The 26,382-nt window shown below is 59.5% G+C and overlaps 4 protein-coding genes across 7 annotated transcripts; 1 reads left to right on the top strand and 3 right to left on the bottom strand.

The window, feature by feature from the left end:
- Positions 1 to 47: 47 nt before the first annotated feature.
- On the bottom strand, positions 48 to 13,122 carry U2AF2 (U2 small nuclear RNA auxiliary factor 2). 2 transcript variants are annotated; one of them, XM_085045484.1, is made up of 13 exons: positions 12,937 to 13,122; positions 11,923 to 12,058; positions 11,170 to 11,199; positions 10,973 to 11,076; positions 10,147 to 10,298; positions 9,333 to 9,449; positions 7,827 to 7,965; positions 6,971 to 7,050; positions 6,163 to 6,285; positions 4,642 to 4,728; positions 2,150 to 2,446; positions 1,940 to 2,044; positions 48 to 435 (listed from the first exon to the last, which is right to left on the bottom strand). In XM_085045484.1, exons 1-13 carry the CDS (start codon positions 12,983 to 12,985, stop codon positions 301 to 303), a joined length of 1,554 nt encoding a protein of 517 aa, XP_084901610.1. In that variant the 5' UTR covers positions 12,986 to 13,122; the 3' UTR covers positions 48 to 300. The 2 variants fall into 2 exon arrangements, with proteins under 2 accessions (XP_084901610.1, XP_084901611.1); XM_085045485.1 differs by lacking the exon at positions 1,940 to 2,044 and having other exon boundaries at positions 2,198 to 2,446; positions 12,937 to 13,115.
- Positions 13,123 to 13,836: 714 nt separating this feature from the next.
- CCDC106 (coiled-coil domain containing 106) lies at positions 13,837 to 17,389 on the bottom strand. 3 transcript variants are annotated; one of them, XM_085045489.1, is made up of 6 exons: positions 16,925 to 17,389; positions 16,585 to 16,617; positions 16,189 to 16,245; positions 15,465 to 15,605; positions 14,804 to 14,968; positions 13,837 to 14,156 (listed from the first exon to the last, which is right to left on the bottom strand). In XM_085045489.1, the coding sequence occupies exons 2-6, from the start codon at positions 16,607 to 16,609 to the stop codon at positions 13,837 to 13,839; spliced, it is 708 nt and encodes a 235-aa protein (XP_084901615.1). In that variant the 5' UTR covers positions 16,610 to 16,617; positions 16,925 to 17,389. The 3 variants fall into 3 exon arrangements, with proteins under 3 accessions (XP_084901615.1, XP_084901617.1, XP_084901614.1); XM_085045491.1 differs by lacking the exon at positions 16,925 to 17,389 and having other exon boundaries at positions 16,182 to 16,245; positions 16,585 to 16,784; XM_085045488.1 differs by lacking the exon at positions 16,925 to 17,389 and having other exon boundaries at positions 16,585 to 16,783.
- A 1,193-nt stretch (positions 17,390 to 18,582) lies between these two features.
- On the top strand, positions 18,583 to 19,673 carry LOC146422834 (uncharacterized). Its single transcript, XM_085045497.1, has 2 exons — positions 18,583 to 19,494; positions 19,542 to 19,673. The coding sequence occupies exon 1, from the start codon at positions 18,686 to 18,688 to the stop codon at positions 19,142 to 19,144; it is 459 nt and encodes a 152-aa protein (XP_084901623.1). The 5' UTR covers positions 18,583 to 18,685; the 3' UTR covers positions 19,145 to 19,494; positions 19,542 to 19,673.
- A 676-nt stretch (positions 19,674 to 20,349) lies between these two features.
- Positions 20,350 to 23,790, bottom strand: ZNF865 (zinc finger protein 865). The gene has a single exon (XM_085045473.1). It carries the CDS (start codon positions 23,718 to 23,720, stop codon positions 20,496 to 20,498), a length of 3,225 nt encoding a protein of 1,074 aa, XP_084901599.1. The 5' UTR covers positions 23,721 to 23,790; the 3' UTR covers positions 20,350 to 20,495.
- Positions 23,791 to 26,382: the final 2,592 nt, after the last annotated feature.

Genomic DNA, 26,382 nt, shown 5'->3' on the forward strand with positions numbered 1-26,382 from the left:
CCCTCCCTCCCGGGGCTCTCCTCCCCAAATAACACACAAACTCCAACAACTGGAAAAATCATTTAATTAGGGGGATTTCCGGGGGTTCCCCACCTCCCTCTGCCGGGGGGGGAAATCCCCCTTTTCTGCAATACGAAACGTCACGGGGGGTTGGGGGTCGGGGGTCGGTCCGGGGGGCTCTGGGGCGGGGGAGGGTCGCTACAACGAGAAACCAGCACTGGGAAAGGAGGGAAAACCGCGGGAGAACGGGAAAACGCGGGGCGGATCCGGGCGGGCCGAGCCCCCCGAGCCCCCCGGGGGCTACCAGAAGTCGCGGCGGTGGTACGAGTCGGGGTCGCAGAACTTGGTGACCACCACGCGGTTGGCGAACTTGCGGCCGGTCAGCCCTTGCATGGCCTTCTGGCAGTCGAACACCGAGGTGAACTCCACGAAGATCTGCGCGGGGGGCGAGCGGGGGCCGGGTGAGAGCGGCTTGGGGTCATTGTGATCGATTTGGGGTCGTTGGGATCGATTTGGGGTCGTGTGAGATCAGTTTGGGGTGGTTTGGAATTGATTTGGGGTCGTTTGGAATTGGTTTGGGGTGGTTTGGAATTGATTTGGGGTAGTTTGAGATGGATTTGGGGTCGTGTGAGAGCGGCTTGGGGTCGTTGGGAATTGATTTGGGGTCATTTGAGATCGGTTGGAGGTGGTTTGGAATTGATTTGGGGTGGTTTGGAATCGATTTGGGGTGGTTTGGAATCGATTTGGGGTGGTTTGGAATCGATTTGGGGTGGTTTGGAATCGATTTGGGGCCGTTTGGAATTGGTTTGGGGTCATTTGGAATTGATTTGGGGTCATTTGAGATCGGTTTGGGGTCGTTGGAGATCGATCTGGGGTAGTTTGGAATTGATTTGGGGTCGTTTGGAATTGATTTGGGGTCATGTGAGATCAGTTTGGGGTCGTTTGAGATCGGCTTGGGGTCGTTGGGAATTGATTTGGGGTCATTTGAGATGTTTGGGGTCGTTTGGAATCAATTTGGGGCCGTTGGGAATTGATTTGGGATCGTTTGAGATCACTCTGGGGTCATTTGAGATTGATTGGGGTCGTTTGGAATTGATTTGGGGTCGTTTGAGATCAGTTTGGTGTCCTTGCAGGGACAGCAGGACTCTCCTGGTAAATGACTGGCAAAGGGAAACCCCAGAAATTCTGAGAAGGGGCAATTTGGGGTCATTTGAGGGGATTTGGGGTCATTTGGAGGGGATTTGGGGTCATTTGGAAACAATTTGGGGTCATTTGGAAACAATTTGGGGTTGTTTGAGGGGATTTTGGGTCATTTGGAGGTGATTTGGGGTCGTTTGAAGGCGATTTGGGGTCATTTTGAAATGATTTGGGGTCATTTGGAAGCTATTTGGGATCATTTGGGGTCATTTGGGGTTTTTTAAGGGCAGCAGGACTCTCCAGGTAAATGACTGGCAAAGGGAAATCCCAGAAAATCCGAGGAGGGGCGGAACTGGGGGGGCTGGGAGGTTAGGGATGATTTTTGGGGTCCTGGGGCGGATTTGGGGTCATCTGGGGAGGATTTGGGGTCGCTGGGGGGACAGGGGGAAGCCCTAAAGAATGAGGCTATGAGAGGAACACCAAACCTGGGCACACCTGGGCACACCTGGGCGCTCAGGTGACCCCAAATCTCCACAGGTGACCCAAATCTCACCTTGCCACACCCCAGAACCCTCCAGGACCCAAAATCCTGACAGATTTGACAGCACCACACCCTCCCCGTGTCACCAATGCCACACCTGGGCACCTAGGTGACCCCAAATCTCCACAGGTGACCCAAATCTCACCTTGTGACACTCCAGAACCTTCACAGATCCCAAAATCCCAATGGATTTCACTATTCCCATACCCTTCCCATGTCGCTAATGCCACACCTGGGCACTCAGGTAACCCCAAATCTCACCTTCCCACAGCCCGGCACTTCCACCCCATTGACAGGCCGTGGGATCTCGATGGATTTCACGGCGCCACACCCTCCCTGTGTCCCCAATGCCACACCTGGGCGCACCTGAGCACTCAGGTGACCCCAAATCTCACCTTGTGACACTCCAGAACCTCCACAGATCCCAAAATCCCGATGCATTTGACCCATTTCCCTTCCTTCCCAGCACACCTGGGCACACCTGGGCACACAGGTAACCCCAAATCTCTGCTGTCTCACCTTGCCACACCCTGGCACCTCCACGCCGTCGACGGGCCGCGGTATCTCGATGGATTTCACGGTGCCATATTTGCCACACTCGTCCCTGACGTCCTCGACGATCTCCTCGTACTCCTCGTCGTCCAGCAGCTCCTCGGGCAGCACCATGTTGAGCAGGCAGAGCACCTCGGTGGGGTGACCTCCCATCTGCACCTGCGAGCTCATCAGCCCCGGCACCTGCAGCGTCACCGGCGTCTGGTTGATGGTGCTCTGGGGGGGGAAAACGGGGAGAAAACGTGAGAAAATGGGAAAAAATGGCAAAAAACGGTGAAAAAATGAGAGAAAATGGTGAAAAAATGGTGAAAATTGGGTAAACTGTAAGCTCCTGAGCACCTGCAGCGTCACCGGCGTCTGGTTGATGGTGCTCTGGGAGGGGAAAATGGGGGAAAAATGGGAAAAAACGGTGAAAAAATTGGAAAAAATGGTGAAAAAATGGGAAAAAATGGTGAAAAAATGGGAAAAAAGGGCAAAAAATGGTGAAAATTGGGTAAACTGTGAGCTCATGAGCACCTGCAGCGTCACCGGTGTCTGGTTGATGGTGCTCTGAGAGGGAGAAATTGGGGAGAAAACGTGAGAAAATGGGAAAAAACGGTGAAAAAATGGGAAAAAATGGGGAAAAATGGTAAAAAATGGTGAAAATTGGGGTAAACTGTGAGCTCATCAGCCCCGGCACCTGCAGCGTCACCGGCGTCTGATTGATGGTGCTCTGGGGGGGAAATTGGGGAGAAAACGTGAGAAAATGGGAAAAAAATGGGAAAAAATGGCGAAAAAATGGGAAAAAATGGGGAAAAAATGGGAAAAAATGTGGAAAAAATGGTGAAAATTGGGTAAACTGTGAGCTCCTGAGCACCTGCAGCGTCACCGGCGTCTGGTTGATGGTGCTCTGGGGGGGGAAATTGGGGAGAAAACGTGAGAAAATGGGAAAAAACGGTGAAAAAATGGGGAAAAATGGGGAAAAAATGGTGAAAATCGGGGAAAAAATGGCGAAAAAATGGTGAAAATTGGGGCAAAAATGGTGAAAAAATGGTAAAAAATGGTGAAAATTGGGGTAAACTGTGAGCTCATGAGCACATGCAGCGTCACCGGCGTCTGGTTGATGGTGCTCTGAGAGGGGAAATTGGGGAGAAAACGTGAGAAAATGGGAAAAAACGGGAAAAAACAGCGAAAAAATGGGAAAAAACAGCGAAAAAATGGTGAAAATTGGGTAAATTGTGAGCTCATCAGCCACAGCACCTGCAGCGTCACCGGCGTCTGGTTGATGGTGCTCTGGGGGGAAAATGGGGAGAAAACGGGAAAAAAATGTGAAAAAATGGGAAAAAATGGTGAAAAAATGGGAAAAAATGGTGAAAAAATGGTAAAAAATGGTGAAAATTGGGGAAACTGTGAGCTCATGAGCACCTGCAGCGTCACCGGCGTCTGGTTGATGGTGCTCTGGGGGGGAAAAATGGGGAGAAAACGTGAGAAAATGGGAAAAAACAGCAAAAAAATTGTGAAAATTGGGGAAAAAATGGGAAAAAAATGGTGAAAATTGGATAAACTGTGAGCTCATCAGCCCCGGCACCTGCAGTGTCACCGGCGTCTGGTTGATAGTGCTCTGGGGGAAAACGGTGAAAAAATGGGAAAAAACGGCAAAAAAAAATGGTGAAAAAATGAGAGAAAACGGTGAAAAAATGGTGAAAAAATGGTGAAAATTGGGGCAAAAATGGTGAAAAAATGGTAAAAAATGGTGACAATTGCGGTAAACTGTGAGTTCATCAGCACCTGCAGCGTCACCGACGTCTGGTTGATGGTGCTCTGGGAGGGAGAAAATGTGAAAAAACGGGAAAAAAATGTGAAAAAATGGGAAAAAACAGCAAAAAAATGGGAAAAACCACTGGAAAAATGGTGAAAATTGGGGCAAAAATGGTAAAAAATGGTGAAAATTGGGTAAACTGTGAGCTCCTGAGCACCTGCAGCGTCACCGGCGTCTGGTTGATGGTGCTCTGGGGGGGGGAAATGGGGTGAAAACAGTGAAAATTGGGAAAATCAGTGAAAAACTGGGAAAAAATGGTGAAAAAATGGGAGAAAACTTATTAAAAAAATAGGGGGGAAATACCAAAAATAAGGGAGAAAATGGCAAAAGGGGGAAAACCACCAGAAATTGGGAGGAAACTGCAAAAATGGGGGGGAAATGCCAAAAATAGGGGAGAAAATACCCAAAATAAGGGGGAAAATGGTGAAAATTGGGGGGAAAATGGTGAAAATTGGGGGGAAAATGGTGAAAGTTGGGGGGAAAACGGTGAAAGTTGGGTGAAACCGCTGAAAATTACGGGAAGTGACACCAAAATGGGGTAAAATCGCCCCAAAATGGGGTAAAATCGCCCCAAACTGGGGTAAAACCCCCCGATTTGGGGTCAGAGTCTCACCAGCGTGGCGTTCTTGGCTCCCACACTCGCTCGCTGCACCAGCAGCTTCTTGTCACCGAGCTGCATCCCGTTGAGCCCCGCGATGGCCTGGGGACAGCGATGGGGACATTATTGGGGACATTACTGGGGACATTGGGGACAGTGATGGAGACATTGGGGACATTGGGGACAGCGACGGGGACATTATTGGGGACATTGGGGACAGTGACGGGGACATTATTGGGGACATTGGGGACATTGGGGACAGCAATGGGGACATTGGGGACATTGGGGACAGCAACAGGGACATTGGGGACAGCAACGGGGACATTATTGGGGACATTGGGGACATTGGGGACATGGGAGACATTGGGGACATTGTTGGGGACATTGTTGGGGACAGCAGGGACATTGGGGACAGCAATGGGGACATTGGGGACATTAGGGACATTGGGGACATTGTTGGGGACAGCACAGGGGACAGCACAGGGGACAGCAGGGACATTGGGGATATTGGGGACAGCGTTGGGGATATTGGGGACATCATTGGGACAGTGTTGGGGACAGCAATGGGGACATTGGGGACAGCAACGGGGACATTATTGGGGACATTGGGGACATGGGAGACATTGGGGACATTGGGGACAGCAACGGGGACATTGGGGACATTGTTGGGGACAGCAGGTACATTGGGGACATTGGGGACAGTGATGGGGACATGGGGGACATTGGGGACATTGTAGGGGACAGCAACAGGGACATTGGGGACATTGTTGGGGACATTGGGGACATTGGGGACATTGGGGACATTGGGGACATTGTTGGGGACAGCACAGGGGACAGCAGGGACATTGGGGACATTGGGGACAGCACAGGGGATATCAATGGGGACAGCACAGGGGACAGCGGAGACATTCGGGATATTTGGCACATTGGGGACATTGTTGGGGACATTGGGGACATTGGGGATTTTTTGAGGGAATTTCAGGGTTTTTCGGGGTGGATTTTGGGCCTTTTGGGGCAAATTTTGGGGTTTTTTGGAGCAGAATTTGGGCCTTTTGGGGCAGATTTTGGGGTTTTTTGGGGCACATTTCGGAGGTTTTTCAGGCGGATTTTGGGGCTGATTTTTTCAGGGTTTTTGGGGTGAATTTTGGGGATTTTCCAGGATGTATTTTGGGGTTTTTTGGGTGTTTCTTCACCTGGTCAGTGACGCTGATGTTCACATACCAAACGCATAACCTTTTGGGTTTTTTGGGGTGAATTTCGGGGATTTTGGGGTGGATCTTTTCGGGGTTTTCACGGCAGGTTTTGGGGATTTTTCGGGAGAGGTTTTAGGGTTTTTTTGGGATTTTTTGGGTGTTTTTTCACCTGGTCAGTGACGCCGATGTCCCCATACTTGCAGAAAGCATAATCTTTTGGGTTTTTTGGGGCAGATTTTGGGGTTTTCAGGGCGGATTTTAAAGCGGATTTTTTGGGGTTTTTGAGGCAGATTTCGGGGCAGGTTTTGGGGTGGATTTTGGGGTTTTTGGGGTGTTTTCTCACCTGGTCAGTGACGTTGATGTCCACGTACTCGCAGAAGGCGTAGCCCTTGCTCAGGCCGGTCGCGCTGTCCTTCACCAGGTTGAAAGCCTTGAGAGGACCGAAGGACGTCAGCAGCTCCTTCACCTGGGAAAACCCAAAATTCGGGGTTGGGGAAATTGGGAATTCCATCCTAAAATCGGGAATTCCCATCCCAAAAATCCCTGAGAGTCACAGCTGATCCTGTTTGGTTCTGTGTCCCGATTTGGGCTCATTTTGGGGAATTTTGGGGGATTTTAGGGCTCTGGGAAATCCCAAAAATCCTCAGGAATGAGGAGAAACTCCCTGGGATTGGGAATTCCATCCTGGGATTTGGGAATTCCATCCTAAAATTGGGAAATTCCATCCTAAAATTCGGGAATTCCATTCTGGGATTTGGGAATTCCATCCTAAAACTCTCAAATTCCATCCTGGGATTGGGAATTCCCTCCTGAGATTTGGGAATTCCATCCTAAAATTTGGGAATTCCATCCTGGGATTTGGGAATTTCCTCCCCAAAAAATCCTGAGGGTCGCAGTCAATCCTGTCTGGCCCTGATTTGGGCTCATTTTGGGGGAATTTGGGAGAGATTTGGAGAAGAATTTGGGGGAAATTTGGGGTTATTTTGTGAGGGATTTGAAAGGGATTTTGGGTCAATTTTGAGGTGAATTTGGGGGGATTTTGGGGTGATTTTAGAGGGTATTTTGGGAGGGATTTTGAGGGTATTTTGGGAGAAATTTCAAGGGGATTTTGGGGTGATTTTGGGATTATTTTGGGGTGATTTTGGGGTCACCTGGTCGTCGTTCAGGTAGTTGGGGAGACCTCCGATGAAGAGTTTGTGGGCAGAGTCAGGAACCACCGTGGAGACCACGCCTGGAAAAAGGGAAAAAAATGGGATTTTGGGGCCAAAAAATCCCCCCTGGAATCCCCAAAAATCCCCCCTGGAATCCCCAAAAATCCCCCCTGGAATCACCCCAAAAACCCCTCTGGAATCCCCAAAATTCATGAGAAAATTAAGATTTTTTGGGGGAATTTTTGTGTTTCCCCACAGGATTTTGGGAATTTTCCCCAAATTTTAGGAATTTTCCCCAAATTTTGGGGTCTCCCCTCACCTGGGAGTCGGGGAATCCCCAAAATCCCCTGGGATCCCACATTCCCTCCCCAAAAATCCCCAAATTTTGACCCCAGGATTGGGATTTCTCCCCTCCCCGTAAATTTTACCCAAATTTCACTGGGATTTTGGGATTTTTCATGGGATTTCGGGAATTCTTCTGAGATTTTAGGGACTTCCCTGGATTTCTGGGGTCTTCCCTCACCTGGCCAAGTCGGGATGACCCCAAATTCTGACCCCACAAAACCCACCATCAAAATCCTTCCTCCCCGTAAATTTTATCCGAATTTTGTGGGGATTTCGGGATTTTCCCCAGAATTTTGGGAATTTTAGGATCCTCCCTGGAATTCTGGGGTTCCTCCCTCATCTCTTCAAGGACTGGGAGTCAGGATGACCCCAAATTCTGACCCCAAAAACCCACCATCAAAATCCTTCCCCTCCCCGTAAATTTTACCCGAATTTCGCGGGGATTTCGGGATTTTTCACAGGATTTCAGGTATTTTTTTGGGGTTTTTTTGGGGTTTTTAGGATCACTCACCCGGCACGTAGACCGAGGGGTTCTCGGACATGCCGGGCAGGGGCTGGTAGTCGTGGGGACGCCGAATCTTCAGCGACTGGCCCTGGAAGATGATGCCGTCGAACGCCATCGCCTGCGTCGTCTCGTCCACCGAGCGGAACTGCGGGAAAAATCCCAAAATTGGGGTGGGGATGGGGCTGGGAGTGGTCAGCCCAAAAATCCGGGGGCTTGGGAGTGTCTGGGCTGAAAAATCCGGGGGTTGGGAGCCAAGAAATTGGGATTTGGGAGAAAAAAAATTTAAAAAAAATTGGGATTTGGGCACCTGGTCCTGTAGGGATTGGAGTTGGGGAACCAAAATCACCCAAAATTGGGGTGGGAATGGGGCTGGGAGTCATTATCCCAAAAATTTTGGGGGTTGGGAGTGTCTATCCTAAAAAATTAGGGGGGTTAGGAGTGTCTTTCCTAAAAAATTTGGGATTTGGGAACCAAAAAAAAAAAAAAAATCAGGATTTGGGCACCGAAAATTGGCTCCTGGTCCTCTAGGAATCGGATCTGGGGAACCAAAATCACCCGAAATTAGGGTGGGAATGGGGCTGGGAGTCGTTATCCCAAAAATTTTGGGGGTTGGGAGTGTCTATCCTAAAAAATTAGGGGGGTTAGGAGTGCCTTTCCTAAAAAATTTGGGATTTGGGAGCCAAAAAAAAAAAAAAAAAATCAGGATTTGGGCACCGAAAATTGGCTCCTGGTCCTGTAGGGATTGGATTTGGGGAACCAAAATCACCCGAAACTTGGGTGGGAATGGGGCTGGGAGTCGTTATCCCAAAAATTTTGGGGGTTGGGAGCAATTATCCCAAAAAATTCAGGGGTTGGGAGTGTCTGGCCTGAAAAATCTGGGGGTTGGGAGCTAAAAAATCTGGGAAAATCAGGATTTGGGGGATTTTTGGGAATTTTGGGAGGAATTTAAGGGGAGTTTAGGGGAAGAATTTGGAAGGAATTTGGGGAGGTTTTGGGAGGAATTTGGGGAGGAATTTAGGGGAGTTTTGAAATTAGAATTAGGGGGATTTTGGGGAGGGAATTTGGGGCTGGTTTAGGGTTTTTTTGGGGCAGAATTTGGGGCTTTTTTATGGGTTTCTTGGGGCTGTTTTAGGGGTTTTTTGGAGCAGAATTTGGGGCTGTTTTAGGGTTTTTTTGGGGCAGCTTTAGGGGTTTTTTGGGGCTGCTTTAGGGATTTTTTGGGGCAGAATTTAGGGCTGTTTTAGGGGTTTTTTGGGGCAGAATTTGGGGCTGTTTTAGGGGTTTTTTGGGGCAGAATTTGGGGCTGTTTTAGGGGTTTTTTGGGGCTGTTTTAGGGGTTTTTTGGGGCTGTTTCAGGCGTTTTTGGGGCTCAGGACAGCACTAAGCACTCAGCATTCACCGCCACCTCCCTTGCCGACCCCAAACCCTCCCAAAACACCCCAAAAAAAACCCCAAATCACCCCAAAAAGCCCCGAAACACCCCAAATTCTGCCCAAAAAGCCCCAAAAAGACCTCGAGGAAGGCGAAGTTCTTGTCCTGGTTGATCTGCACTGCCAGCACAGGGTTGCCAGGAGCTTGGGTGAGACCGCCGAGCCGCATCTGCGCGTTGAAGAAATCCATCATCGCCTCCTGGGGAGAAAATGTGAGATTTTGGTTAAAAAATGTGGATATTTGATAAATCCATCACTGCCGAGCCGCATCTGCGCGTTGAAGAAATCCATCATCGCCTCCTGGGGGGAAAAATGGGGATTTTGGTTTAAAAAATTGGGATTTTGGTAAAAAAATGGGGATTGAAGAAATCCGTCATCGCCTCCTGGGGAGAGAAATATGGATTTTGGTAATAAATGGGGATTTTGGTTAAAAAAATGGATATCGATAAATCCAGCAATCCATCATTGCCTCCTGGGGGGAAAATGGGGATTTTGGTTAAAAAAATGCAGGAAAAATAAAATAAAATAACAATTCCCAAACCCCCCAAAATCCCCCAAACTCACCTCGGTGATGCCAAAGGGGATGTTCCCCCAAATTCCCAAATCCCCCAAATCCCCCAAATCCCCCAAAATCCCAAATTCCCCCAAATTCCCCCCAAACTGACCTCGGTGATGCCGAAGGGGATGTTCCCCAAAATCCCCCAAAACCCCAAATTTTCCCCAAACTCACCTCGGTGATGCCGAAGGGGATGTTCCCCCAAATCCCCAAAATCCCCCAAATCCCCCAAAATCCCCAAATTCCCAAATTCTCCCCAAACTGACCTCGGTGATGCCGAAGGGGATGTTCCCCCAAATCCCCCAAAATCCCCCAAATTCCCAAATTCCCCCAAACTGACCTCGGTGATGCCGAAGGGGATGTTCCCCACGTAGAGCCGCCTGGCCTGCCTGGTCATCTGGCTGCCGACCACGGGGACAGGAGTTGGGGTCACTGCCAGCCCGTCCGGGGTCATCGTGGGCAGCAGGGCCGTGGCTGGGATCTGACCGGCAGCTTTGGGGTGAGAAAACGGGATTTTGGGGTCATTGAAATGGGATTTGGGGTCACTGAAAGGGGATTTGGGGTCACTGGGATTGGGTTTGTGTGGAAAAAAATGGGATTTTGGGGTGAAAAAATGGCGTTTGGGGTCACTGGGATGGGGTTTGGGGTATCCAGGAGGGGATTTGGGGTCTCCTCGGGGGGATCTGGGGTGGATCCTGAGGGTCCTGGTGGATTTGGGGAGGTCCTGGGGGTCTCAGGAGGGTCTCAGGAATTCAGGGAGGATCCTGGGGGTCTCATGGATTTGGGGAGGGTCTCAGGGGTCTCACCCTGCATGACCTTGTACTGCATGGGGGTGATGGATGGGATTTGGGAAAGATCCCAGGAATTTGGGGAGTGCTGGGGGGTCTCAGGAATGTCCCAGGAATTTGGGGAGGGTCTCAGGGGCTTCAGGAGGGTCTCAGGGGCTTCAGGAGGGTCTCAGGAATTTGGGGAGGGGTCTGAGGGGGTCTCGGGGGTCTCACCCTGCATGGCCTTGTACTGCATGGGGGTGATGGATTGGATCTGGGGAGAATCACAGGAATTTGGGGAGTGCTGGGGGGTCTCAGGAGTGTCCTAGGAACTTGGGGAGGGTCTCAGGGGCTTCAGGAGGGTCTCAGGAATTTGGGGAGGGGTCCCGGGGGTCTCACCCTGCATGGCCTTGTACTGCATGGGGGTGATGTGCTCGAAGCCGGGCGGAGGAACATCCCAGTATTTGCGAATCTTCTTCTTCTTCTCGTGCCGGGGGGAGCGGCTGGGGGGGAATTTGGGGGAATTTGGGGAGGGGGCTGCACCCCCCCGACCCCCCCTGACCCCCCCCAGAGACCCCCAGAGACCCCAGACTCACCTCAGGGGGCCTGAAAGGCTCAGGGGTGACCTGCGGGGAGGGGGTGAGAAGGGTGAGACCCCCAGACCCGTTTTGGGATCCCCCAGACCCATTCTGATAGACCCCAGACCCATTTTGGGGACCCCAGACCCATTCTGAAAGACCCCAGACCCATTTTGGGAGACCCTGAACCCATTTCAGGTGTCCCCAGACCCGTTTTGGGAGACCCCAGACCCATTCTGGACATCCCAAACCCTGCTTTGGGGGCTCCTGAGGCTCCCAGGGCTGTTCCCACCCCAACCCCGGTGGTCCCAGACGAGTTCCTGGTGCTTCCTGGGGCTCTCCCGGGGTTTCCCGGTGGCCCCAGGGGCTTCCCAAGGCTCTCCTGGTGGTCCCAGAGGAGTTCCCGGTGGTCCCAAGGGGTTCCCGGGGCTCCCCTAACGGTTCCCGGTAATCCCGCGGGGGCTCCCGGTGGTTCCCAGGGTGTTCCCGGTGGCTCCCGGGGCTCTCCCGGTGGTTCCCGGAGGTCCCAAGGGGCTCCCAACGCTCTCCCGGTGGTCCCAGGAGTCTCCCGGGGCTCTCTCGGTGGCCCCCGGTGATTCCCGGGGCTCCCCTAACGGCTCCCGGTGTCCCCAGGGGGTTCCCGGTGATTCCCGGTTGTCCCCAGCGGGTCCCCGCAGCTCCCCCGGTTGTCCCCAGCCTGTCCCCAGCCTGTCCCCAGCCTGTCCCGCTGTCCCCAAGGTGTCCCCGCTGTCCCCAGCCTGTCCCCGGTACCGGCGCCGCCGTCGGTCGCGGGACACGCTGCGCTGGTCGCGGTTGCGGCGATCCCGGGAGCGGCTGCGCCGTTTGCGGTCGCGGCTGCGGGAGCGGCTGTGGGAGCGCTTGCGGTGCCGGTTCTCCTTGTCGCGCTCTGCCGGCCGGGAGAGAGCCCCGGGTGACCCAAATCCGCCGGAATCACCCCAAAAATAATCCCCAAAAAATAACCCCCCGGAGCGACCCCGAAATCCCGCAAAACAACCCCAAAAACAACCCAAAAAATATCCCCGGAGCGCCGCGCTGGCCGTGCCGGTTCTCCCTGTCCCGCTCTGCCGGGAGACCCCCGGAGTGACCCCAAACCCCCCGAAATCAACCCAAAAATCCGGTAAAAATAACCCCCCGGAGTGACCCCGAAACCCCCCGAAATCAACCCAAAAATCCCGCCAGAAATAAACCCCAAGCGCCGCCGGAGAGGAGCCCCGAAAATCCCCCAAAACCACCCCGAGACCCCCAAATAACCCCAAAACACCCCAAAATAACCCCAAAACCACCCCGAGACCCCCAAAAATCCCCGAAATAACCCCAAATAATCCCGAAAATCCCCCGAAACCTCCCCGAGACCCCCAAATAACACCAAAACCACCCCGAGACTCCAAAATAACCCCGAAATAAACCCAAAATAACCCAAAAAAACCCAAAATAACCCCAAAACATCCCCGAAACGCGCACACCCCAAAACCCCGCCGGGCGGTTCTGCGGGGAAAACCCCAAAAATCCCGAAACGAGGGGAAACGAGGGGAAAAGCGGCGCCGCGACCCTCCGCGCCGGGGGGAAGGAGGTAAAACCGGGAGGATCCCGAATTTGGGGGAAATCACCCCAAAACCGGATGGGGGAGGGGAGAGCTCCGCAAACCCCTCAGGGGGGGTGGGGAGGGGTGGGGGAGGGTGGGGGAGGGTGGGGGAGGGGCGCCCCCCCCCGCGGGATCCCCGTGAGGGGAGGGGGGAGGGGCGCGGCCGCCTCGCCTCCGGTTACCTTGTTTGTTCTCGTTCAGCTGCCGCTCGAACTCGTCGAAGTCGGACATGGCGGCGCGGCGCTCCCGGCGCTCCCCGGCGCGCTCCCGGTGTGCTCCCGGTGTGCTCCCGGTGCTCCCGGCGCTCCCGGCCCCGCTCAGGCCCCGCGGCTCCCTCCGCGCTCGGCTGCGCTCGGCCACTTCCGGCCGCGCTCGGCAACTTCCTGCGCCGCTCGGGCCGCGCTCGGCGCTTTCCGCCGCTCTTCGGAGCTTCCCGGCACTGCTCGTGGCTTCCCGTCTCTGCTCGCCGATTTCCGTCACTACTCGTGCTTTTCCGTCACTATCCGTGCTTTTCCGTCACTACTCGCGCTTTTCCGCCGCTATTCGCGCTTTTCCGCCGCCGCTCGGCTCTTTCCGCCGCTCCCGCCCCGCCCCGAAGCAATTCTCGCGCCGTGACCAAATCTGGCGACTTTCGCCGCCGTTTATTCGCCGTTTTCCGCCTCTTTTTGGGGTGATTTCGGTACATTTTCCCCTCGAGACACCCCAGCGCCCCTCCCCGGGACCCCCAGCCCGAGCCCGGGGGGTCTGGGGGGTCAGGGGGTTCCCGGGATGGTTTTAAAGGATTTTGGGATGATTTATGGGGATTTCGGAATTATTTTAAGGGATTTCGGGATGATTTTAAGGGGATTTCGGGATGATTTTAAGGGATTTTGGGATGATTTTAAAGGGGATTTCGGGATGATTTCCGGTTGGATTTTGGGATGATTTTTAAGGGAATTTCGGGATGATTTCCGGGATTCTCAGCGCTCCAAGCGACAGGCAGCAGCAGCAGCTCCGGGCTTTGGGACGAGCTGAGGATCCCCAGGAGAATTTTGGGATCCCGATCAGCCCCGCCCGCCCCGCGGTCCGTTTTTGGGGCGGATTCAGTTCTTTTTGAAGCGGTAGGTGATGGGCAGCAGCAGCTTGCTGCGCTTCAGCTCCTGCACCTTGCGCAGCGTCTCGGGGTCCAGCGCTTGGAAGCAGCGCCGCGAGTAGTCCAGCAGGCGCTCCTTGGCGGGGTCGAACTCGCCCACCTCGCGCAGCTTCTCGGGCGCCACGAGGCGCAGCTCGGCGATCGGCGTGGTCAGCGCCACGGTGTTGCGGTCAACGCGGTGCTGCCGGAACGCGCCGCTCATGGAGCGCAGCCGCTGGAAGGTGCGGAGAACGCGCTGGTAGCGGCGGAGAACGCCCTCGGCATCCCTGACTGGGGAAAATGGGGAAAAAATGGGAGAAATTGGGAAAATCGGGATGGGAACAGCCGCTGGAAGGTGCGGAGAACGCGCTGGTAGCGGCGGAGGACACCTTCGGCATCGCGGACTGGGGAAAAACGGGAGAAATTGGGAAAAAAGGGAGAAATTGGGAAAATCGGGAAAACCGGGAAAAAATAGGGGAAATTGGGATGGGGAGAACCCGGCGGGACCGGGAGAGGACACCCGCAGAGTGCGGGAAAATGGGGAAAAATGGGATTTTTGGGGACATCAGGGACTTCGGGGAAATCAAGGACAGGGAACAGGGACACCCCCAGTGTCCCCGGTAATGTTCTGCTGTCCCCAAAGCGTCCCCAGAGTGTCCCTGGTGTGTCCCCAATGTCCCCAAGGTGTCCCCAGTGTCCCCAATGTGTCCCCAGAGTGTCCCCAATGTCCCCAGGGTGTCCCCAAAGTGTCCCCAATGTCCCCAGGGTGTCCCCAGGCTGTCCCCAGGCTGTCCCCGGTGTGTCCCCAATGTCCCCAGTATGTCCCCAGGCATACTGTCCCCAATGTCCCCAGTGTCCCCAGGCTGTCCCCAGGCTGTCCCCAGGCATACTGTCCCCAATGTCCCCATGGTGTCCCCAATGTCCCCAATGTCACCCACCCCGCTGTCTCTCGCACGGCCTCGCTGCTCCTCCCCCCCTGCGCCGAGAGCTGCCGCTGGCCTGGGGGGGGCTGGGCGCGTCCTGGGGGTGGCCTGGGGACACCGGCGGGGTGGCACTGTCACCGGCTGTCCCCTCCGCTGTCCCTCGGGGCCACCAGGGCGGCTCTGGGGGGAGGACAGAGTTAGGGACACCGTGGGGTCACCTGGAACGTCCCAAATCCCCCACAACGTCCCCAAAGTGTCCCCAAAGTGTCCCCAAAGTGTCCCCAATGTCCCAAATCCCCTCAATGTCCCCAAATGCCTTCAGGGTTCCCTAATATCCCAATGTCCCCAAAGTCCCCAAATTCCCCCAATGTCCCCAAATCCCCCAATATCCCCCAAAGTCCCCAAATTCCTCCAATATCCTCACTGTCCCCAAATTCTCCCAATGTCTCCATTGTCCCCCAAATCCCTCAATATCCCCAATGTCCCCAAATCCCTCAATGTCCCCAAAGTCCCCAATTTGTCCCCAAAGTCCCCAGTTTGTCCCCGAAGTCCCCAATTTGTCCCCAAAGTCCCCAATTTGTCCCCAAAGTCCCCAGTTTGTCCCCAAAGTCCCCAATTTGTCCCCAAGCTCCCCATTGTCCCCAAGGTCCCCAGTTTGTCCCCAAGGTCCCCAGACCTGCTCCTCTCCCTCCCCCAATGAGGTTCCCCAGCTGAGTCCTCAGGAAGTTTCTTTCCTCCTCCAAATCCTGAATTCTCCTCCTCATCCACTCCTGGCGCTCCAGAGCCAAAGCCAGCTGAGCCCTCAGGGCAGAGAGATCTGCGGGAAAAAATCAGAGAATCCCCAAAAAAAACCCCATGGAAATCTGAACAAGATCCTCAAAAAAATCCCGTAAAAATCACACAGAAGTTCATTAAAAAAACCCCATGGAAATCATCAAAAAAATCCCACTGAAATCCTGCAGGATTTCATTAAAAAAATCCCATGGAAATCCCGCAAAACTTCCTCAAAAAAATCCCGCAAAAAGTCCCGCAAAATTTCATCAAAAATCCCCATAAAAATCCAACAGAACCTCCCCAAAAAACCCCACAGAAATCCAACAAAACCTTCCCGAAAAACCCGAATTCAGGAACCCCAAAAATCCCAGAAAAATATCCCAAAAGAAGCCCCAAAAATCCTCCCAAAACCCCCAAAATTCCCACGAAGATTCCCCAAAAAAAACCCAAAAAACCCCAAAAAACTCTCAATAATAATAAAAAAAAAATCATCCCACAAAACCCCCGAGCTCAGGGGTTCCCCAAAATCCACCCAAAAATCCCCCAATTGACCCCAAAAGCTCAGGGAGCCCAAATTGCCCCAAAATCGCCCAAAATGCCCCAAAATCGCCCAAAATGCCCCAAACCTTGGGGGCTGCAGGAGGGGGGAGGAGCTTCAGCCTGGGGGTCTTCATCCGTCTTCACTGAGGGGGGAAAAGTGACCCCAAAACCTCCCAAAAATACCCCAAAATTCCCCCACAATCCCCTCAAAAATCGCCCCAAAAATCACCCCAAAATTCCCCCGAAACATCCCCAAAATCCCCCCCAAAACCACCCTAAAACCTCCTCAAAATTCCCCCAAAATCACCCTGAAATTCCCACAAACCCCCCAAAATTCGGGTTCCGCCCCCCAAATCCCCCGCCTCCCTCGCCCCTGCGACCCCTCCCCAAAATCCCCCAGAGGTCCCCAAAATCCCCCAGAGATCCCCAAAATTCCCCCAATGTCCCCAAAATCCTCCCCGCCCCCTCCCCAAAATCCCTACCGGCTCGGCGGCGCCTCTCAGCCATGGCGGGAACTGCGGGGGGGGGGAGACCCCAAAATTTGGGACCCCAAAATCCGTGAGACCCCTCCCCAAAAATCCGGGACTCCCAAAATCCCCGGAAAATCCCGAATCTTCGCGACCCCTCCCCAAAATTCCCCCAAAATCGGAGACTCTCCCCAGTTCTCGCCCCCAAACCGAGACCCCTCCCCAAATTAGGGACCCCAAATCCTGCAGACCCCTCCCCAAATTAGGGACCTTTCAAAACCCCCAAATCCTGCAGACCCCTCCCCAAATTAGGGACCCCAAATCCCGCAGACCCCTCCCCAAATTAGCCCCAAACCGCGTCTCCCTGAGGGAATCCCGCGGGGTTTTAGGGGTTTTGGTCTCCGTTTCGGGGGGGTCCGGATTTTGGGGCGGGGTCGCTATTTTGGGGCGGGGTCCCCATTTTGGGGAGGGGTCGTTCTCACCGCGCTCGGGGATCTTCTGCAAGGAGCGAAACCTCGGGAGAGCCGAAAACCACGGCGGGGGGGGGAGGCAATTTGGGGAGGGGGCTCGAGGGGGTGCGGAGAGGTTGCGGTGAAGCCCCCTCCCCTTTTTAACCCCCCAGCCCCCCCCGCGGAATTTTTCGGCTCTTTTTCGGTTTTTTTTCGGCGCAGTTTCGGTTTGGCTCTTGCGCGACGCTCCCTGAGCGCGCCCGGCCCGGGGAGCGTCGGCAAATTCCGAGCGCGGAGTTTGCCGAAAAATGCCGAAAATTCCCCTGGGGGGCGAAAATAAGGGGAAAAAAGAGTGGAAAAGAGGCGAATTGAGGAAATTGAGGGAATTGAGGGGGGCGCACGGGTGGGGGAGGGGCGAGGGGACACCCCTCCCCAAAAAAACCCGCGGAGGGGGTGGTGCGGGAGGGGGGGTTTAAAGCGCTCAACCCCCTCATTGTCCCCATCTCGGGGTCTCGGGGGGTTTCTGGGGGTCCCGGGGGGTCCCGGGGGGGTTTTGGGGGTCCCGGGGGCGTTTAGCGGGGATTTGGGGAGGGGGCTTAGGGGGGCGCAGGGGAGGCGGAACTGCATCGCGCGCGGCTCCGTTTGTTTCCAGCCGGAGCGCAAACGCTGCGGCACCGAGCCGCGCCGAGCCCCCCCCGCTGAGCCCCAACCCCCACCGGGACCCCGGAACGGAGACCCCCCGCGACCCCCCGCGACCCCCCGAGCCCCCCGGAGCCCGAGGAGACCCCCGCGGCGGCGGAGAGGCCATGAAGGGCCCCAAGTGGGGCGCGGGGCGCGGCGGCGCCGGGAGGTACCGGGAGAGTTGGGGAGGGGGCGGCGGGGAGCGCGGAGGAGCCCCCTCCCCATTTCCGGGACACCCCTGGGTGGGGTGGCACAGCTGGGGGGCTGAAACCCCCCGATCCCACTGCTGGGACCCCAAAATCCCCCCGATCCCGTCGCTGGGACCCCAAAATCCCCGCTAATTGCTGGGACTGCAGAATTACCCCGTTAATTGCCGGGAGTTCGAAATTACCCCGTTAATTAGCGGGATTCCCAAAGTCCACCCTAATTACTGGGACCCTAAAATGCCCGCTAATTCCTGGGACCCCCAAAATCTTCACTAATTCCTGGGACCCTAAAATCCCCACTAATTACTAGGATTTCAAAATTACCCCATTAATTACCGGGACTCCCAAATTCTCCCCCTAATTACTGGGAGTTCAAAATTACCCCGTTAATTACCGGGACCCTAAAATTCCCACTAATTCCTGGGTTCCCAAAATTTCCTCTCACTAATTTTCGGGACCCCAAATCCCCACTAATTAATTCCTGGGATTCCCAAATTCCGCCATTAATTCCTGATGCCCCAAAACCCCCCGAATTCCCCCCAAAATCCCCACACTAGCTTTAGGGTTCCCAAAACTCCCGCACTGATTTTTGGGACCCCCTAACCGCCCCTTCTCTCCCCGCAGCCCCTGACGTCACCCCCCGCCCCTCCCCGCTCCCTCCCCCGCCCTCCCCCAACCCCAACCCCCTCCTCCCCTCCCCCTCCCCCCTCGCCCGGCCGCTACCTGCTGATCGACAGCCAAGGGCTGCCCTACACCGTGCTGGTGGCCGAGACCCCCGAGATGACCGCCGGAGTGACCGCCGGGGTGACCAGCGGGGTGACCAGCGGGGTGACCGGCGGGGTGACCAGCGGAGTGACCAGCGGGGTGTCCGGCGGTCAGCGGCGCGCGTTCGCGTGTCCGGAGTGCGGCCGCAGCTTCGCGTACCTGTCGTACCTGCAGCGGCACAGCATCGCGCACTCGCCGCACAAGCCGCACGTGTGCCGCGCCTGCGGGAAAGCCTTCAAGCGCTCCTCGCACCTCGAGCGACACCGCTTCACGCACGGCGACAGCGCCAAGCCGCTCGGCTGTCCCCTCTGTCCCCGCCGGTGCCGCGACGCCGGGGAGCTGGCGCAGCACCAGCGCGTGCACAGCGGCGAGCGGCCGTTCGGCTGTCCGCAGTGTCCCCTGCGGTTTGGGGACAGGAACACCCTGCAGAGGCACCGCCGCAGGAAGCACGGGGACGGCGGGGAGGTGGCCTGAGGGGACGCGGCCGGGCGGTGGCCGGGGGATGGACAGCGGCCAAGGATGGTTGGGGTGTGGAGGGATGGTGGCCGCAGATGGTGGTGTGGATGGACAGTGGCCAAGGACAATTGGGACATGAAAGGATGGTGGCCAAGGACATTTGGGACATGGAACGGTGGCCAAGGACATTTGGGACACGGAGGAATGGTGGTCATGGACACTGGCGTGGAGGGACAGTGATGGCTGGTCAGAGTGGACAGAGATGGTGTGGATGGACATTGCCATTGAGCAGTGATTGCCCTGGGCTTGGTGTCACCGCAGATGGTGGCCCTGGGGACATGCAGATGGTGGCCCTGGGGACACGCAGGGTGGTGGCCCTGGGGACACGCGGGGTGGTGGCCCTGGGGACACGCAGGGTGGTGGCCCTGGGGCTGGGGACACAAGGGGACAGTGACCCCAGGGACGGTGGCCTTGTCCTTGCCGTGTCCTGGGCTGAGCTCCACCTCGATGTTGTTTTTTTTAATTATTAAAAACCTGAGTTTTGTTTTTTCTGTTTCTCTCGTGGTGTCCCGTGGGGGGGGAGGGGCCGTGGGGACATCAGGCAACCCGGGCTGAGTGACCACTGAGTGACCCCACAGTGACCCCTCAAACTGACCTGACCCAGTGACCCCAGAGTGACCCCATAGTGACCCCAGAGTGACCCCACAAACTGACCCAGTGACCCCCAAGTGACCCCACACCCGACTCACCCATGGATCAACTGACCAACTGACCAATTGGCTGACCCTTCATCCAACCCAGTGATCAACCGCAGCTGACCAACCAAGGCCAACCCATCCCCAAAGTGACCAACCCCAGCTGACCAGCCCCAGCTGACCAGCCCAGCCCATCCATGACCAGCCCAGCCCATCGACGCCCGCGGTCGCTCCGGTTTATTCCGGTTCGTTCCGGTTCGATCCGGTTTGATCCGTACAGCGCGGCCGCAGCCCCTCCCCCGCCCTGCCCCTCCCCTGCCCCTCCCCCCTCGGACCCCCCCAGGGTGGGGGAGGGGCCAGGAGCACAGAGTTCATTTCGGACATTGCAGCCCGGGGGGGGGTGGGGCGACTCGAGTGTCCAGCTGGGGGTGACGGCAGTGTCCCGAGTGGGCGTGGCCATGTCCAGCTGTCCGGCAGGGCTGAAGTGACAGGGCTGGGTTGGTGTCACCTCGTGGTGAGTCCACGATGGGCCAGGATGAGCCGTTTTGGGCTAGGATGAGCTGTTTTGGGTACGATGAGCCATTCTGGGCCACAAGAAGCCATTCTGGGCCATTCCAAGTGCTGTCCCACCGCTCGAGCCACGCCTCGTCCGTGTCCCACCGCGTCCCCAACCCTCACTCCCCCTGCCCTGCTGCCATCGCCGTCGTCCCCTCGTCGCGCCGCGGCCGCAGCCCCTGGCAGCCGGCCGGCCGCCCGGCCTCGCCGTGTCCGGCCAGGTGTCGCCGCAGCAGCCGCGCGTCGGCGAAGCGCCGGGGGCAGCAGGGGCAGCGGCGCTGGCGGCGGTGGCAGCGCTGGTGGCGCAGGATGGAGCACAGGTAGAAGAAGCTCTTGCCGCACCTCTCGCAGCGATACACCTCCTCGCCCAGGTGGCCTCGCCGGTGCTCCAGCAGGTCGGAGCGCGAGCGGAACGTCTCCCCGCAGGTCCGGCAGCGCCGCGGCCGGGCCGGACGGTGGCGGCGCTGGTGCTCGGCCAGGCCGGCGGCGTGGGGGAAGCGCTTGGCGCAGAGCGGGCAGCGCAGCGGGCGGCGGTGGGCGGCGCGGTGCCGCCGCAGGGCCAGCGGCCGCAGGAAGGCCCGGCCGCAGGTGGGGCAGCGGAACGGCCGGCGCCGGGCGGGGCAGCAGCGGCGGTGGCGCCGGAGCAGCGCGGCCGCCCAGAAGCGCCGGCCGCAGGCGCCGCAGGCCGAGGGTCGCCGCCGCAGGTGCCGCCGGCGGTGCAGCAGCAGCTCGTAGGCGCCGGCGCAGCGCCTCCCGCAGGCCCCGCAGGCCGGGGGGCGCCGCGGCCGCGCCAGGTGGACGTACTTGTGGGTCACCAGCGCCAGGAAGCGCTTGAAGCTCTGGCCGCAGGTGCCGCAGGCGAAGCGCTCGGTGCCAGGCGCGGCCGGCGGCCGGTCGGGTGGCACGGTCACCTCGGCGCCGGGGAGGGACGGCGGCGCGGCGCGCTCGGCCGGGTGCACCAGGCGGTGCCACACCAGGTTCTCCAGGAAGCCGAACACCTGGCCGCAGGTGTCGCAGCCCTGCGGCCGCTCGCCCGGCGCCGCCGGCGCCTCCTTGTGCGCCACGGCGCGCAGCAGGTCGGGGAAGCGCTGCCCGCAGGAGCCGCAGCCCAGCGCGGGCGCGGGCGGGGCGGGGCGGTCGGTGGGGCCGGGCGGCAGGCGGTGCACCTGGCGGTGCCGCGTCAGGCTCTGCGGGTAGCCGAAGGTCTTGCCGCAGAGCTCGCAGCGGTAGGGCCGCTCGCGGGTGTGCACCACGCGGTGCTTGCGCAGGTGGAACGACTCGCGGAAGCGCTTCCCGCACACGGCGCACTCGTGCGGCTTCTCCCCGGTGTGGATCCTCTCGTGCCGCCGCAGCGTCTCGCGCCGCCCGAACGCCCGGCCGCACACCGCGCACCCGAAGCTGCGCCCGGCCGCGCCCGGCCCCGCGGGGACGGCTTTGGCGGCGGCGTTGTCCCCGCGGCCGTCGTGGGCGCGGCGGTGCCGCAGCAGGCTCTGGGGCGCGGCGTAGGCCTTGCCGCACACGTCGCAGCGGTGGGCGGGGCGCGGCGCGCCGTGGCTCACCTGGTGCCGCAGCAGGTACGCCGCGTCGCGGAACTCCTTGCCGCAGACGGGGCACGGCACGCGCCGCAGCCCCGCGTGGGTCTTGACGTGGCGCGTGAGGCTCTCGCGGCGGTTGAAGCTGCGGCCGCAGGCGGCGCAGCTGAAGGGCTTCTCGCCGGTGTGGATGATCTGGTGCTGCGCCAGGTGGCTCGGCTTCTTGAAGGCTTTCCAGCACAGCGGGCAGGTGAACGGCCCCTCGGCGCCCGGCGACGCCCCGGGGCCGCCCGGCGCCACCGGCACCCCGACCGGAGCCAGCGGCACGGCGCCGGGCGCCAGGAGCACCCCGCTGGGCACCGGGATCACCCCGTTGGGCACGGCCACCACCCCGCCCGGCGCCACGGCCACCCCGGGAGCCACCAGGTTGACCCCGTTGGTCGCCACGGCCACGCCGGCGGGCAGGGCGGTGACGCCGTTGGGCGCCGCGGTGACGGCGGGGGACGCGGTGACCCCGGGGGGTGACCCTGTGGCCGCGGTGTGTCCGGCACTGACCCCAGCGGGCGACGCGCTGACACCACGCAGAGCGTTGACTCTGTTGGGTGTCGAGGTGACACTGGCCACTGCGTTGACCCCACTGGCCACTGTGTTGATCCCGTTGGTCACCGCGTTGACCCCATTGGTCACTGCATTGACCCCGCTGGGTGCCGCGTTGACATTGGCCATGGCGTTGACCCCACTGGCCACAGTGTTGACCCCACTAGCCACCACGTTGACCCCACTGGTCACCGCATTGACCCCACTGGCCACAGTGTTGACCCCAGTGGCCACCGCGTTGACTCCGGGCGTCGCGTTGACCCCACTGGCCGCGGCGTTGACGTTGGTCACTGCGCTGACCACTCCAGCTAAAGCATTCACCCCATTGGACATCGCGTTGACGTTGGTCACTGCACTGACCGCTCCGGCCAAGGGGTTGGCCGCCGCGTTGACCCCGCTGGGTGCCACGTTGACCCCGTTGACCACCGCGCTGACGTTGGTCACCCCGCCGGTCACCCCGCCGACCCCGTTGGCCACCGCCAAGCCGGCCCCGGTGGCCCTGGCGGCCGCGGCGCCGCCCGTCTCCTCCCCGGCGTCGCGGTGGCAGCGGCGGTGCCGCACCAGGCTGGAGCCGTGGCTGTAGGTCCGGCCGCAGGTGCGGCACTCGTAGGGCCGGGCGTCGCCCGCGCCGTGCGCCTGCATGTGCTGCACCAGGTGCGACGCCTGCTTGAAGGATTTGGGACACGCCGCGCACGGGAAGCGCCGCTCCACCAGGTACTTGAGCCGCCGGAAGTAGCTGCGCTCCTCCTTGGCCTCGGCCGGAGGGCTGGACACCGCCGGGGTGGACACCGCCGCGGTCACCGCGCCGCGCTTCAGCCCGCCGAAGAGGTGCTGGTGGCCGGAGAGGTCCACGATGCCCCACTGCGGGGCGGGGAAGGCGGCGGGGGTCTCGAAGAGCGGCTGGGGAGGGGGCGGCAGGGGCGGGGTGGGGAACGGGGAGCCCACCAGGGAGCCCTCCGGCTTCTTGGGGTGCGGCTGGGACGAGGAGGAGGATGAGGAGGAGGAGGAAGGGTCGGGTTTGTGCTTGGGGAGCAGGCTGCGGTCGAAGGCGGCGGCCGGGCCGGGGTACTCGAAGGGCGGCGGGGGCAGCGGCACGGCCTTGGCCGGCGGCTCGAAGGGCTCGGGGGGCTCGGGGCGCTGGTGCGTCAGGAAGTCCAGGAAATCGAAGGGGTACGCCGGGAAGTGGCTGCTCTCGTCGCTCACGTTCGCCTCCATCACCGCGGGACGCCGGCGGCTCCGGGGGGAGAGCGGGATCAGCCCTGAGGGGGGAAAGCCGGGGGTCCCTGAGGGGAAAAGGGAATCCTTCAGCCCTGAGGGGGAAAGCCGGGGGTCCCTGAGGGGGGAAAAGGCCGAGAATCCCTCAGCCCTGAGGGGAAAACGTTGGGGATCTCTGAGGGGAAAAAGCCGGGGGTCCCTGAGGGGGAGATGAAGGCTGGATGTCTCTCAGCCCTGAGGGGAAAAAGGTCGGAGATCTGCCAGCCCTGAGGGGGAAATGGCCGGGGCTCTCCTGAGGGGAAAAGGCTGGGAATCCCTCAGCCCTGAGGGGAAAAAGCTGGGGATCTCTGAGGGGAAAAAGCCGGGGGTCCCCTGAGGGGGAAAAGCTGGGAATCCCTCAGCCCTGAGCGGGGAAATGGCCGGGGGTCTCTGAGGGGGGAAAAGGCTGGGAATCCCTGAGGGGGGAAAGGGAATCCCTGAGAGGGAAAAGGCTGGGAATTCCTTTAGCCCTGAGAGGAAAAAGGTCGGAGGTCTGCCAGCCCTGAGGGGGACATGGCCGGGGGTCTCCTGAGGGGAAAAAAGTCGGAGATCACTCAGCCCTGAGGGGAAAAACGGCAGCAGTTGCTCAGCCCTGAGGGGAGAAGGTCGGTGGTCCCTGAGGGGGGAAAGGCTGCGATTCCCTCAGCGCTGAGGGAGGATGAAGGCTCGGGGGTCACTCAGCGCCGCGGGGAGGTTGAGGAGCGCCGAGAGCGGAGCTGGGCAGGGGGAGTGGCTCACCTGGCGGTGCCGGTCTGTCCCGGTAAGGCCCGGTTTGTCCCGGTTTGTCCCGGTTTATCCCGGTTTATCCCGGTCCCTCCCGCAGCCCTCACGGCCGGACGGGCCGGACGCGCCGCCCCCGCCGGAAGCGGAAATGTCCCTCGGATCACGTGAGGCGGGCCCGACCCGCCCTTTCCGCCCCACAATCCCCCGCGGCAGCACCGGAGCCGCTCCGGGGCGCGGCGGGGAATCCTCGCTCCTCCCCCGGTGCACCGGAGCGGCGCCGGGAGCCCCGGGAAGCGCCGGGAGCGCGCGGGGGGAGCTCTGCCCTCATCAAAGATGGCGGCGGCGCCCCAAGATGGCGGCCGGAGACAAGATGGCGGCGCTGCCCTCAGCCAAGATGGCGGCGGAGCCCGGGGGGCAGCGGGGGGGCTGAACCCCCCGAAACCGACCAATCAGAGCCGGCGATCCCGGCTGGCCACGCCCCGCGGCGGGGATGACGTCATCCCGCGGGAACGGGGGGTGGGGGAGGGGCAGGGGGGCGGCGGTGACGTCATTTCCCCCCGCGGGGTCGCGCGCAGCGGGCGGGAATCGCTCCTGCCCCGCCCAACCCCCAATTCCCTGCGCGGCCCCTTTAAGAGCCGCGGCACGTGCGGCCCCACGTGCTCGCCGCCCCGCCCCTCCCCATTGGCAGAAACTGGGTCAGGCCACGCCCCCCGCGCGCCTCCCCATTGGCCCAATGTAGGTCAGGCCACGCCCCCCGCATGGCCGCGCCGCCTGACCGCGGCCACGCCCACCGCACTCCCATTGGCTGCGCTGGGCGCTAGGGGGCGGGGACTGCGGGAGGGGGCGGGGCTAATCCCGGCGCGTGCGGGGGCGTGGCCTCATTAGCATAGAAGGCGCGGCCAGGGCCGAGAGAACCAATCAGCTTTGCGCAGCGTGCGCGGGGTGGGCGGGGCTTACCCGCCGATGGGCGTGGCTTGCAGCCAGGCCGAGCTCCGATTGGCTGGGCTCTGTGAGGGGCGTGGCCTGTTTTAGCTCCGCCCCCTCACGGGCGCAGCGCCCCCCGCGGGGCTCCGGGAACCGGGAAACACCGGGAGGGACCGGAGACTCCGGGAGCAGGTGGGGGACAGCGGGGGACAGCCAGGGGACAGTGGGGGACAATGGGGGACAGCGGGGGACAATGGGGACAGCCAGGGGACAATGGGGACAGCGGGATCGGGGCGGGGACACCGGGTGGGGGGACACCGGAGGGACACCGGGAGCGGGTGGGGGACAGCGGGGACAGCGAGGGGACATTGGGGGACACCGGAGGGACACCGGGAGCGGGTGGGGGACAATGGGGACAGCGGGGACAGCGAGGGGACACTGGGGACACCGGGAGGCACCGGGAGCGGGTGGGGAGCGGGTGGGGGACAATGGGGACAGCGAGGGGACAGCGGGATCGGGGGGGACGCTAGGACCCGGGGGACAGCGGGGGGACAGCGGGAGGTGACAGAGACCCCCGGGGAGTCCCGGGAACGGCGGGAGGGGCAGCCGCGGTGCTCGCGGGGTCCCTGCGGCCACCCGCGGTGTCCATCCCGGTGTCCATCCCCGCTGTCCACCCCCGGTGTCCATCCCGGTGTCCATCCCGGTGTCCACTCCCGGTGTCCACCCCCACTGTCCATCCCCGCTGTCCCCCCGGTGGTCACTCGCCGTGTCCAGTCCCGGCTCCAGTTCCCGGTATCGCTCCCTCCCCAAATTCCCGCTCCGAATTCCCGGGATTTCCCCAAATTCCCGATATTTCCTCCTCCCCAAATTCCCGGGATTTTCCCAAATTCCCTCTGTTTCCTCCCAATTTTCTGATCCCACATTCCCCCCCCACTCGCCCCCCTCCCCAAATTCCCGATTCCCGCTCTTTCCTCCC

The sequence above is a fragment of the Lichenostomus cassidix genome, unplaced genomic scaffold (assembly GCF_008360975.1).
Source record: "Lichenostomus cassidix isolate B80296 unplaced genomic scaffold, HeHo_3.0 HiC_scaffold_38, whole genome shotgun sequence".
NCBI classification, from domain to species: domain Eukaryota; kingdom Metazoa; phylum Chordata; class Aves; order Passeriformes; family Meliphagidae; genus Lichenostomus; species Lichenostomus cassidix.

Bases quoted from the DNA above. Each gene is read 5' to 3' on its own strand.
- U2AF2 (XM_085045484.1), bottom strand. From the start codon at position 12,985: ATGTCCGACTTCGACGAGTTCGAGCGGCAGCTGAACGAGAACAAACAA. The intron at 9,450-10,146 runs GTCAGTTTGGGG...TTTTCTCCCCAG, and splicing joins TCCCCTTCGGCATCACCGAG to GAGGCGATGATGGATTTCTT. The intron at 7,966-9,332 runs GTCTTTTTGGGG...TTTTTCCCGCAG, and splicing joins AGAACTTCGCCTTCCTCGAG to TTCCGCTCGGTGGACGAGAC.
- CCDC106 (XM_085045489.1), bottom strand. From the start codon at position 16,609: ATGGCTGAGAGGCGCCGCCGAGCCG. The intron at 14,969-15,464 runs GTCTGGGGACCT...TCCTCCCCCCAG, and splicing joins TGGGGGAGGGAGAGGAGCAG to AGCCGCCCTGGTGGCCCCGA. The intron at 14,157-14,803 runs GTGGGTGACATT...CATTTTCCCCAG, and splicing joins GCCGTGCGAGAGACAGCGGG to TCAGGGATGCCGAGGGCGTT.
- LOC146422834 (XM_085045497.1), top strand. From the start codon at position 18,686: ATGACCGCCGGAGTGACCGCCGGGGTGACCAGCGGGGTGACCAGCGGG.
- ZNF865 (XM_085045473.1), bottom strand. From the start codon at position 23,720: ATGGAGGCGAACGTGAGCGACGAGAGCAGCCACTTCCCGGCGTACCCC.